This window comes from Natrix helvetica, assembly GCF_964273705.1.
Source record: "Natrix helvetica genome assembly, chromosome: 6".
Lineage (NCBI taxonomy): Eukaryota > Metazoa > Chordata > Lepidosauria > Squamata > Natricidae > Natrix > Natrix helvetica.
In genome coordinates this window covers 6,987,305-6,999,607 of record NC_138553.1, presented here as the reverse complement: position 1 = coordinate 6,999,607, position 12,303 = coordinate 6,987,305, and the positions used below count along the sequence as shown (strand labels likewise).

Genomic DNA, 12,303 nt, shown 5'->3' with positions numbered 1-12,303 from the left:
TCAACGGACCCCAAATGCTAAAAAAAAAAGGTTTTTAAAAAAGTTCCTACCATCGCACAGTACAGTTTTTCATAGGAACTTTTTTTTACTTTGTTAAAGTAAAAAAGTAGTAAGTAAGTAGTACTTTTTTACTACCGGTTCGGGCAAAGGGTAGCATTTTTTTTACCACTGGTTCGGGCGAACTGGCCTGAACTGGTAGCATTTCACCCCTGCTGAAATCCCACTCTTGGCTCATCCTGCCCACCCCACCCCTCCCTCCCAGGCGGGGCCTGTTCTGGATGCAGGTAAGTGCAGATTGCGCGCAGAGGATTGGGGAGGGCAAGAAACGGGCCTATTGGAAGTTTGGGGGCCTCCGGAGCCTGGGGAGGCCATTTTTGTCCTCCCGGAGGTTCGAGGAAAACCTCTGGAGCCTGAGGAGGGCAAAAACACCCCCCATGATGTGAGGAGGCCGCCTAGGCCACACCCACCATGGCCACTCCCACCCAGCAACCGAGCAGAGAATCCCTTGCTAAAATTTTTGAAGCCCACCCGCTTCAGACTAAACAGTTTTTGTCCTGTTATGACTGGTGCCTCCGTTGCAACCTTTGGGGGGGTGCATATACAATAGCAGAGTTGGAAGGGACCTTGGAGGTCTTCTAGTCCAACCCCCTGCCTAGGAAGGAAACCCTATACCGTTTCAGACAAATGGCTATCCAACATCTTCTTAAAGACTTCCTATACAGTTTGTCAGGCAGATCTTAAAGATTTATTGGGAGCCAAGGGAAGGACACGGTTTTTCCTCTGTTTTTCCATCCTCAACCTATGTTTGCTTTAAATTACTGGGTACCACTGTTTGTTTTATAGTTTAAACATAATTAAAAATTTAATCATGGGTCTACGGTATCTGCCCTAAAGATCGCTAATTGGGTAGATTCATTAAAAGAAACAAGAGTGAAACATGCCAGACAAACAATTTACAGTTCATTTATTGTTCTGAATATAAATCACGCCGTGTTAATTCTTTCAAGGCAGGCCTGATTATACAAATCCCCCCTTTTTTTGGTGGTTAATTTTATTCTTGGACAAGACACGGGGACTCTCTCGGAAAACCCTTCCTTTAAAGTCGAAGCTGTCTGGTGGGAGCCTGCGGAATTCATGGCTCTTCCCTGCTTTCCAGAAAGAATGTATTTATGCACCATCAAATTTAATCTCTAATGTCAAAGACCAACATGTGCCAATTAAAACTATGGATACTGGGCTGTAAGGGGAATAAAATCCAGGGAAAATCTAAAAACAACATGAGGGAAATATAGTGCTCGCTCCTTCCTTCCTTCCTTCCTTCCTTCCTTCCTTCCTTCCTTCCTTCCTTCCTTCCTTCCTTCCTTCCTTCCTTCCCCCCACCCTCCCTCCCATTCATTTTCCTTCCTTCCTCCCTCAACTTCCCCTTCCTTCCTTCGCTTCAACCCTCCCTCAACTTTTCCTTCTTTCCTCCCTCCCATTTTCTTTCCTCCCTTCCTTCTTTCTTTCCCTCCTTCCTTCCTTCCCTCAACTTCCCCCTCCTTCCTTCACTCCCTCCAACCCTCCCTCAACATTTCCTCCCTCCCTCCCGTTTTCTTCCCTTCCCTCCTTCCTTTCCCTCAACTTCCCCTTCCTTCCTTCCCTCCAACCCTCTCTCAATATTTTCTTCCTTCCTTCCTCCCTCCCTCCCTCCCATTTTCTTTCTTTCCTTCCTTCCTTCCTTCCTTCCCTCACTTCCCCTTCCTTCCTTCCCTCCAACCCTCCCTCAATTTTTACTTCTTTCCTCCCTCCCATTTTCTTTACTTCCTCTCCCATTTTTCCTTCCTCTCTCCCTCAACTTTTCCTTCCTTCCTTCCTTCCTTCCTTCCTTCCTTCCTTCCTTCCTTCCTTCCTTCCTCCCTCCCTCCCTCCCTCCGTCATGAAGTTGCTCTGTGTCAACTCTGTGTCTCGGTCTACTTTAAACAATGACTTGCTGTCATCGTGAAAATAACTTTTATTATTCTTGTTCCTTCCCAGGAGATGGAAATAAAACCAAATGAGCCCATCTTTGAGGGAAAGGGGCAGTTTAGAAATACAAAATATAAATAAGTAAATAAATATGACAATTGTAAGAGGTATTTCTGTCCTTCCTTTGGCCTTGGGTGTTTCAATTATCTCCATCTTTTTCTTTCCAAAGCTCCTAAAACAAAGCTTTTCATCATGAGTAAAACTTCCCAGAAATATGAGATTCATTTATAAAATTACACACGGACATTACACATGCATGAGCCCTCACAAATGAGTGTGCGTACGCCCCCCCCTACCTTTATTATTTCTATAAATAACTCAAGGCAGCTAAATATCTGACACATTTTTTTCTGCTTATGTTCCTCACAACAACAACCTTGTTGGGTGGATTGGACTGAGAGAAATAAACTGGCCCAAAGTCGCCCAGCTGGCTTTCATGGCTAAGGCAGGACTAGAACTCTCAGTCTCCTGATGATTGGCCCAAAATCACCCAGCTGGCTTTCATCAGTAACACGGTTTCTATTTAAGTTGGATTTGCTAACCCATAGGAAGTTTTATTCTTGTGGTTTAGTGCTGTAAAATGAGTCAAACGGCACTGAGTAGGAATCCAAGATAAATCCTTATGCATTTCAGTTGTGGCTGTCAGGTACAATAGTAGTTTTTAACTTGGGAGATAGTGAAGCGTGAAGATCCTTGTATTAAGAGAATCTCTGTTGTAAGAACTCCCTGAGATGGGTGAGAGTGAGATTGGTCCAAAGTCACCCAGATGTTTTTCATGCCTAAAGCGGGACTAGAACACATTGTCTCCTGGTGATTGGCCCAAAGTCACCCGGATGTTTTTCATGCCTAAGGCGGGACTAGAACACACTGTCTCCTGATGATTGGCCAAAGTCACCCAGATGGTTTTCATGCCTAAGGCGGGACTAGAACTCACTGTCTCCTGATGATTGGCCAAAGTCACCCGGATGGTTTTCATGCCTAAGGAGGGACTAGAACACACTGTCTCCTGATGATTGGCCCAAAGTCACCCGGATGTTTTTCATGCCTAAGGCAGGACTAGAACACACTGTCTCCTGATGATTGGCCAAAGTCATCCAGATGGTTTTCATGCCTAAGGCGGGACTAGAACACACTGTCTCCTGATGATTGGCCAAAGTCACCCGGATGGTTTTCATGCCTAAGGCGGGACTAGAACACACTGTCTCCTGATGATTGGCCAAAGTCACCCGGATGGTTTTCATGCCTAAGGCGGGACTAGAACTCACTGTCTCCTGATGATTGGCCAAAGTCACCCGGATGGTTTTCATGCCTAAGGCGGGACTAGAACACACTGTCTCCTGATGATTGGCCAAAGTCACCCGGATGGTTTTCATGCCTAAGGCGAGACTAGAACACACTGTCTCCTGATGATTGGCCAAAGTCACCCGGATGGTTTTCATGCCTAAGGCGGGACTAGAACACACTGTCTCCTGATGATTGGCCAAAGTCACCCGGATGGTTTTCATGCCTAAGGCGAGACTAGAACACACTGTCTCCTGATGATTGGCCAAAGTCACCAGGATGTTTTTCATGCCTAAGGCGGGACTAGAACACATTGTCTCCTGGTGAATGGCCCAAAGTCACCCAACTGGCTTTCATGCCTAAAGTGGGACTAGAACTCATCATCTCCTGGTTTCTGGCCCAGAACATAACCATTACACCAAACTGACTCTTAAGAACTAATGAACTGTCTAAGGCAGGAGAAAGCAGTTGACATATAGAGTTTCCTGAACAAGAACTCCCAGCACCCATAGATGGCATGGCTCATGGAGCGAAAACGTTGTGAACTGTAGTTTAACAATATCTTGAAAGCCAACGGTGGGTAAATGGCAAAGTCTGACCTTTTCTTTACTGTCCCATCTGGTAAGGCTGCAAACAATTATCAACGACCCTACGACACTGCAACCATTGAAAATACACATTGGTTGCCATGTACCCAAACTGTGATCATGTGACCTACGGGGGGGAGGGGATGCTGCAACAGTCATAAGTGTGAGGTCATAAACGTCATGTCACATTTTTCAGCACCATTGTAGCTTTGTGAACAATCGCTGAACAAATGATCAGAAGTTGAGGACTATCTGTATGTCTCCTGTTAGCACAATCTGTTTCTGGAGAAGAAAGCTGTATATTAATGTCTGTGCTCAGCGGTTAAAGATGCTGAGCTTGGAGGACTGACAGCCACGGTTTGAGATCCGAGTTCTGCGCAACAGGGTGAGGTCCTGTTCCTCGATCCAGCTCCTGCCCACCTAGCAGTTTGAAAGCATGCAAATGCGAGTAGATAAATAGGTACCACTTTGGTGGGAAAGTACTAATATGTTCTGACCTAGGCTTCCCGATAAAGCATAAAGCATAAAGCTAAATAAACAAACTAAACTAATAAATCATAATCCTAATTCCAAAAACCCTCTTTTATTTATGCGGCTGTGAATTATGGTCACTCACAGTCTGCAAGGCTTCAAAAACAGTCTGTGAAGATTCCGACAGATGTCTGCTTGAGTTGCCACAGTCTTTCAGGGAAATGTTGATAAACACCCACCTTATCTCCCTTGGAAGGCTGCCAGAGACCTAATTGCCAAATGCAGAGCAAGGCCAAACTTAGCACGCAGTCAAACAGAACTTTTCAAAGCTTGAACCGACCAGATGAACTAATTCCTTCCTGCAAAGGCTCACGTCCCGTTTGCTCCTCTTTTATGCCTTATGGGAGGGGCCAATCATCTCCAAGCCTTACTCCCAAGTCGACCCTGTTTTCTTAATTGTTCTTGCCTTCTGGAAGCTCTGCGCATGCACCCACTGCTGTTCTTCTGCCTCGCTGATGTCAGATTCCGGAGGCAGCAAATAACTACCAGATGGCCTTGGCTCCCACCCTGCCTCCGACACAGAACTCTTGTCTGAGCCTTCCCCAGACTCCAGGACTGGCCCTTGTTTCTCCCCAACCTCCTCACTGTCCAAATCTGTTCTGTGCACCTGTGGACTACAGCCATGCTGGTCACATGACCATTTGAAGAGTCTTCGGACAATGCTGGCTCCCTCGGCCAAGAAACAGAGATCAGCTCCGTGCCCTAAAGTCGGAGATGACCGGATAAGGAAACCTTTTACTTTCTCTTCCTAGCAATGCTATACTTTCATGAGGAATCACAAGCTATGCAACGATTCAGTGACAGAACGGAAACCATCATAAACCGGGAAAACTGGAATAATGTCAGACAGCCGTCTCACCATAATGGAAAATAAAGCTTTAAGCTTCTTTATTTTGAAGAATAAGAGCTGTCACCCAGGGGGAAAAAATAGAAGGGTAAAGAATTTGAATGGCAATAAACTGCACCTAGTTTGTTTGTTTTTAAAAAAAAACCAAAATTCCATCTCTTCTATTCCATTTTCGGCTTCTTTACAACCAGACCAACCGATAGGACTAATAACTGGGCATAAACGAAGGACAAGGACATGGACGGTGGAGAAAGACTTCAGTAGATCAGCTTCGGTTTGTTTTGCACAGCTTGTTCGGTTACAAAAATGTCCATGTGGTTTTAATAAGTCCACAATCAATATTGTGCTTTGTCAATTACGAAACAGGCTGCAGCTGGGATGCAACCGTCTGAAAATCCCTGCTCTCCTCAAAGGCTGAGATGTCCAATTATTTAACTCCAATACTGCTGGGATGTTGCTCCTTGTAAGAAAAAAATTGCTGGTGCTTTGAGATCACTCGATCATTTGCACCCGAGGTGGATTCCCATCAGTTCGGACTGGTTCGGCTGAACCGGTAGTAGTTTGGCAGCCTGGGTCGCTGGAACCGGCAATGACCCAGGCCTGCCACGCCCCTGAACTGGTTCTCCTATGGTGCCGCCATCTTGATTTTCGGTTCTGAGCATACGCAGAACAATTTTCATTGCACATTTTTTTTTGTAATATTTTACGCATGTACAGATCTATTTTTGTGCAAATGGGCACGTGTGCGGAGCATGCATCTGGCATGCGTGTGAACAAAGTGAGCGCGCACGGCCAAAATTTTTGCGCGCACCAAACCGGCAGTAATGCCAGCAGCAGTCCACCCCTGATTTGCACACATATTGTATTTGCTGCAAATGTGAAACCAAATCAGGTTTTTCTCCCCAAAATAAACCAAGCTCAATATAATAAGTAGTAACCCTTGAAATAAAAGTCCTCCTGTATTCTACACCAGCAATCACTGGATAAACCAGGTACGCTATAAAAGCACTTAAATTCTCTTTCAAATTAAGTTAAATTCAATGAGTAGCTTCCCCCCCACACCTTTTGGCAGTGAAGCTCATGGTTCACTGATAATCTTCCTTTCAACTGCAAGTTAACAAAAAGGACCATGAAACACCACCGCAAAGAATTCAAATCCTATCAAACCGACGTATAAAAGTAGAACTTTTTTCTATTGGAAAAAAATAACAACAGAAGGACAATTTCCGCATTTGGGAATTGATTCAGAACAATGAGAAAAATCTCAGGAAATTCTACACTCCCAATTTCAGTTGCCAATTCAGGTTGTCCTCAACTTACAACCATTCGTATGGCGAGTTGCCAAAGTTACAGTTGGACTGGAAAAAGTGACTTACAGCCAATTCTCACGCTTAAAGCCATTAAAGCATCTCCAGGGTTACAGGGTTATCAGGAATGTTCTTGGTGATTCCTTGATTAGGCTATTTTTCACTGTTAGCTTGTTGGCCTGACTTGGTAGTTCCTTGATTGGGGTATTGTTTTGTAGACAGAAAAATAGTTCACACACACACACCGCCGTCACTCTGCTGAACACCTAACTCCCACATCACTGTCTTAGACCTAAAGATATTTAACCCATATAGTAGGCTGTATTGATATTATCCTTCTCATCTTCTCATTTTTCTCACCTTTCCTAATAATTTCTACTATTGGTATCAATGATTTATCACTTGTTGTATTTTATGATTAATGATTATAACTAGGATCTATGACCTATCATTTTACTGTTTGTATGTACACTGAGAGCTTATGCACCGGAGACAAATTCCTTGTATGTCCAATCACAATTGGCCAATAAAGAATTCTATTCTATTTTGTTCTGTTCTGTTCTGTATTGCATTCTATTCCATTCCACTATCTCTGCTTATCTGGGTGTTGATTGTTAGAAAGGACATGTTCTGTTCTTTTTTATTCCTTTTTGGCTTTTTATTGTGTCTTTTGAAAGGTATGTAGAGCTGGTTTATCTCTATGTAACTGTTGATGGCGGATTTTGTCTGAGTGGCATTCTTACTGGAATTCTCCATTGTTCACAAACACTGACAGGACAAGATACTTGAAGATTAACTGAGCGCAAACCCCACTCCCTTCAAGCACTGATGATGTTACCTAGTTGGGCAATGAAACACATGTAAGAAAATAACCAAGCAATCCCTACTCCCTTCTAGCGATAATGTTACCCAGCTAGTGATGCTTTACCAAATAACACATATTAGGGACTTTCCTTATCAATTCGGCAGGTGGTTGGATATTGTTGTGGCCCCAACGGAGCTGGCAGCAGATTCGGACAGTGAGGAGGTTGGGGAGGAACATGGGCCAGGTCTGAAGTCTGGGGAAGGCACTGATGAGGGCTCTGTGTTGGAGGCAGAGATGGGGCCAGGGCCATCGGACAGTTATCAGCTGCCTTCAGAGTCAGACATCAGTGAGGCAGATGAACAGCTGGAGTCTGTTCCCAGTGTGAGCATGTACAGAGTTGCCAGATGAAGGGAACAGCTAAGGAACAAGGGTTGACTTGGGAGTAAGGCCACAGGTGGAGAGTGAATGGCCCCTCCCATAGGGAATAAAAGAGGAGCAAAAGGGGAGGGGAGTTTGCAGGAGACAGTTAGTTCATTCCTGCATTCTTGCCAAGTATTGCAGCATCTGAAAGATATCGGCCTGGCCACTCTCCAAACCTGATAAAAGCCGGTAATTGTGAACTCTCTTGAAAGACTGTGGGAGAAGAATTCACTGTAAATTAAATAAAGGCAGTTTATCGGGAACAGGACTCGGCTTCATGTTGCTGGGGAAGCCTAGGTCAGAACAGATATAGGAATAAGTTTCCAAATCCTGAGAGGCACTGAGAAATCTTACAACCAACCGGAGAAGAAGCCCACCTACTCAATAAGAACCCCCCTCTTAAAGTCCAGGATGTCAACATGCCCTCACCTTTACTTTGGGGTGGATTCTGACTCCGATCTCGGAGAACGTTGATCTGGTAAACAGCTCCGTAAGGCTCAAAAAGTTCTTTCAATTCTTTTTCTGACCACGAGCGGGGTATCTGCCCGACAAACATCTTAATGGCATCGGGGTCTGGTTGGTCGGAATGATCCAGAGCGCCGTTCATCTTGTTAGCTGTGCCGTTGCTAGCAAACACAAGAGAGAAAGAAGGTGGTTAGAGAAAGGGCAATTTTGGGAGATGTGATTCAAAGTCAATGAACAAAAATGAAAGGAAAGAAAAAAAAAACATTGGTGGCCTTTCAGATGAAGTGGTGCAATTAACAAAATAATAGCAGCAACAACCACAAAACAGTAATTTATTAAACTTGTGATTCTCAGTCAATGGTGCTGGGCAGCTTACAATAGTTAAAGTTTCCACAAACCAATAATGCGTCAGAGTTCGTTGCAGAAATCACACCCAGAAAGCACACCCAGATAACTGATTCAGCAGGATTCATTAACTTCTCTTTATATACATAATAACAAATGAAGTAATATATGCAATGCCAACAGTGGTTCTTCCGATGTGGCAGAGAATTACAGGCAAAAACAGGCAGAGGAGAGAACAGCAGAGAACAGTTTCAGTTTCGATTTAGAGTTGCAGACTAGACTAGTTCTCTTGCACAGACTCAGAGCTACATCGGTAAGCCACGCCCAGGCTCCACGACGTCTGGCATGGCTCTCAGTCACCAAATAGTTTCCATTGGCTGACCCAGTTGCCATGCCCATCCATTGGCTGACCTTGTTACCATGCCCTATACCAGCCAGTCCCCAACAGCTGACCTGTTGCTATGTCCTATTCCAGTTCATGAATAGTCTGACATAATGAACATTTGTTGTCATCTATTCCCCCATGATCTTCTCCTTCTGGATTCCTTAAAAGGATATCTGGATCATGAAGCTAGAGAGGAGGCAGGTCCTGGAAGATCCTTCCCCCCTCCCTAATGGCACAATAAACCAAGCCTCTAACAAAATGGGTGTCTACCCTTCTCCAGAAATGGGATGAAATGGAGAGTATCAAAAGAAACAAAACAACACAACAACTTATGAGATGAAAGGGGGAGAGAGAGTTAAAAGTAGGCAAAAGGATGGGAAAGCCTTGTGAGCATCCATCTCCAGTTAAAGGTAGGGACAATGCTCTCATTTTGATAATGATTCCAGAATGAAAAATGGCCACAGCACTGAGGTAATAGCTTTCAAAGATGCGATATAACGAGCAACAGAAAACCAACAGGGGCTTACAGAAAGCAAGAAAGTGTAGCTATGTCACGTGTGGGAGGTAATGCATTCACAAGAGTGGCTAATCCCAATTTAAGCATGTCAATCCTGAAGCTGGCCTGGCTGAAGCCATCTTGAAGTTTCAGTGTTGCCATATTTGAGCTCAGGCAGGGGTAGGATTCAGCCAGTTCGGACCGGTTTGGGCGAACTGGTAGTTCTGGCAATCCGTTGGCCCCGCCCACCCGCTCCTGCTCTATTCTGTCCTATATTTCCTTTGTTTGAAGCCCAGCTGATTGGCACAACAGAGAGGATTGCTGCGTCCCAGCTGTTTTACTCCCTGGGGCTGCAGGAAAAGGTGAGATTTAGCGCTGATTTCAAATGCAATGTGAGTGTGCAAAATGAACTCATAGCCTCTTGGTGATTGGTCCAAAATCACCCAGCTGGCTTCCATGCCTAAGGCGGGACTAGAACTCACAGCCTCCTGGTGATTGGCCCAAAGTCACCCAGCTGGCTTCCATGCCTAAGGCGGGACTAGAACTCACAGCCTCCTGGTGATTGGCCCAAAGTCACCCAGCTGGCTTCCATGCCTAAGGCGGGACTAGAACTCCCAGTCCCCTGGTTTCCAGGCCAGCACCTTAACCACTACACCAAACTGGCCCTTAGGTATGCAACCTTATGCTTCTGAATAACACAGCACTGTATGTAATTGTGGGGCCTAAATGCAATGGGGGTTCACACCAGAAGCGGGTTGCTCCCGGTTCAGCTTGAGCGAACCGGTAATAGTGGCGGCGGAGGTTCCGCTCACCCGCCCAGACACTTCTGCATATGCGTAGAAGCATCGCATGTGCACTAGGGGTGGTTCCCGTCTGCTGCCACTGCTGGTTCACTCAGGGATGCACCATGCGTGTGCGTGCACTTTGCGCATGTGCACTCTCGATGCATGCTACATGCGCATTACTGGAAAAATTCAATTCAAAATTCAAAAATCAAGATGGCGGTGCCTATGGCGCCACTGATAGAACCAGTTTGGGGGCGTGGCAGGCCAAGTTACTACCTACATGTCCAAACTAGTCCGAACCAGAGGAACTCACCTCTGGCGTGAATGCTCTTGCACAAGCAAACCGGTAGTAAAAAAAATTGGGAACCCACCTCTGTGATAAGCTGAAATGGCTTGCGTAAAGTGTTTGGTTCAGCCATAGCATAGCTTAGCATGTTGCATGAATCAGACTACTGTGGTGCGATTAATAAACAGCAGTTTACAAACCTCTTTCTGAAAATAATACAGTTCATTGCAGAGGCGATGGATTGCAATTTCAGTTCATATACTTAAGGTTGACAACGTGGCTTCCACTCTATTTCTCTTTAAATGCCCTAATTTTATAGCACACACTGTCAATTTCACCCTCATTTCTTTTGCACAACTCCTTTGTCAATGAAATTAGATTACGGCTGTCCAATTCTCTGTTTTTAAGGTTACTAATGTTACGTCTCTCGAAGCCTCCTTCCCATTTCTTCTCTATTAGAACCTCTGATTTAAAAAAAAAAAACCCACATTCGTAAAAAAGCAAATTACTGCCATTTCAAGAGACAGCGTGCATCATCACCCTTTCCATCACTTAAAAAAAAATACTCTTAGTTCTTTTAAAAGGAGAAGGAAAAAAACAACAACCCAGAAAACATCTGGTGTGGAGAATACAGATGATCATTTGTTTATATCTTTCTTTCTCTGTCTAACTGCCTTTCCCAAACATCACCAGATGGAGCCTTTCAAAATCAAATTAATTTCAGATTAATTCACTCTGGACTAATGCCAGTTTCTTGAGTTAGAGCTTTCAGGCACTATTTAAATTGATTTACAGTGATGAACTTAAAAGAGCCAAAGTCCTTAGAGATATTATTAATTATTATTATTATTATTATTATTATTATTATTATTATTATTATTATTATTATTATTATTATTATTATTATTATTTTGGTGTGGGGAAGGTATAAAATCGTGCAAAAAAGGAATCTGCAATTATTAACTTGTTTTTAACTAAATTCTCACCATTATGTCATCTATTCATCTTTTGCAGATGTATCCTGTTCTCAAAAATAGAGAAATTCCATCCCATCCTATAATTTTATAAATTTGATTCTAGAACTGGCTTTTATTGTAAGAAGTGCCACAACTCTGGAATAAAATAGCAGCCTAAATCTAATTTGTTTCCAATCAGTGCTTAGAATACAGCTAGGCCTCAATTTACGATCACAATTATGTGCATAATTTCTGTTGCTAAGTGAAACAATTGTGAGTTTTGTTCCCTTTTGTGACCTTTCTTGCCACAGTTGTTAAATGAATCACTGCAGTTGGTAAGTTAGAAACACGGTTGTTAAGTGAATCTGGCTTCCCCTTTGACTTTGTTTGTCAGAAGGTCGCAAACGGGATTCACGTGATCCCAGGACGCAGCAACGGTCATAAGTATGAACCAGTTGCCAACGATACGAATTCTGATCACGTGACCATGGGGGATGCTGTGATGGTCGTAAGTGTGGGAAATGGTCATAAGTCACTTTTTTCAGCACCGTTGTAACTTTGCATGTTGCTAAATGAAGTGTTGTAAGTCAAGGAACTACCTGTAGTTTTTGGCAACCTGGTGTTTTCCTGAGGGGCTGGAACGACAACTCCTAGAATTGCCCAATTTTTCACACATTTCTGCAGAAAATCAAGCAAAGAAGGACACCTGGACAAGATTTGAAAAACCCCTTTCCATAAAAATCTCTGTGAGTCCATACATCTGTGAAGGTTGGAATTCTTTATGGAGGAATTTCAACTCCAAT

General features: G+C 43.9%; 1 protein-coding gene across 24 annotated transcripts in view; it reads right to left on the bottom strand.

The window, feature by feature from the left end:
- The window catches only part of CELF2 (CUGBP Elav-like family member 2), an 834,627-nt gene that overhangs the window by 455,761 nt on the left and 366,563 nt on the right, over positions 1-12,303 (bottom strand). For all 24 annotated transcript variants that reach the window (XR_014175745.1, XM_081957836.1, XM_081957842.1 and 21 more), the window contains one exon: positions 8,212-8,408. Coding sequence is in view for 23 of the 24 variants with exons in the window: in XM_081957836.1 (XP_081813962.1) it covers positions 8,212-8,408 (197 nt within the window). In the remaining variant the exon portion in view is untranslated. The remainder of the gene's footprint in view (positions 1-8,211; positions 8,409-12,303) is intronic.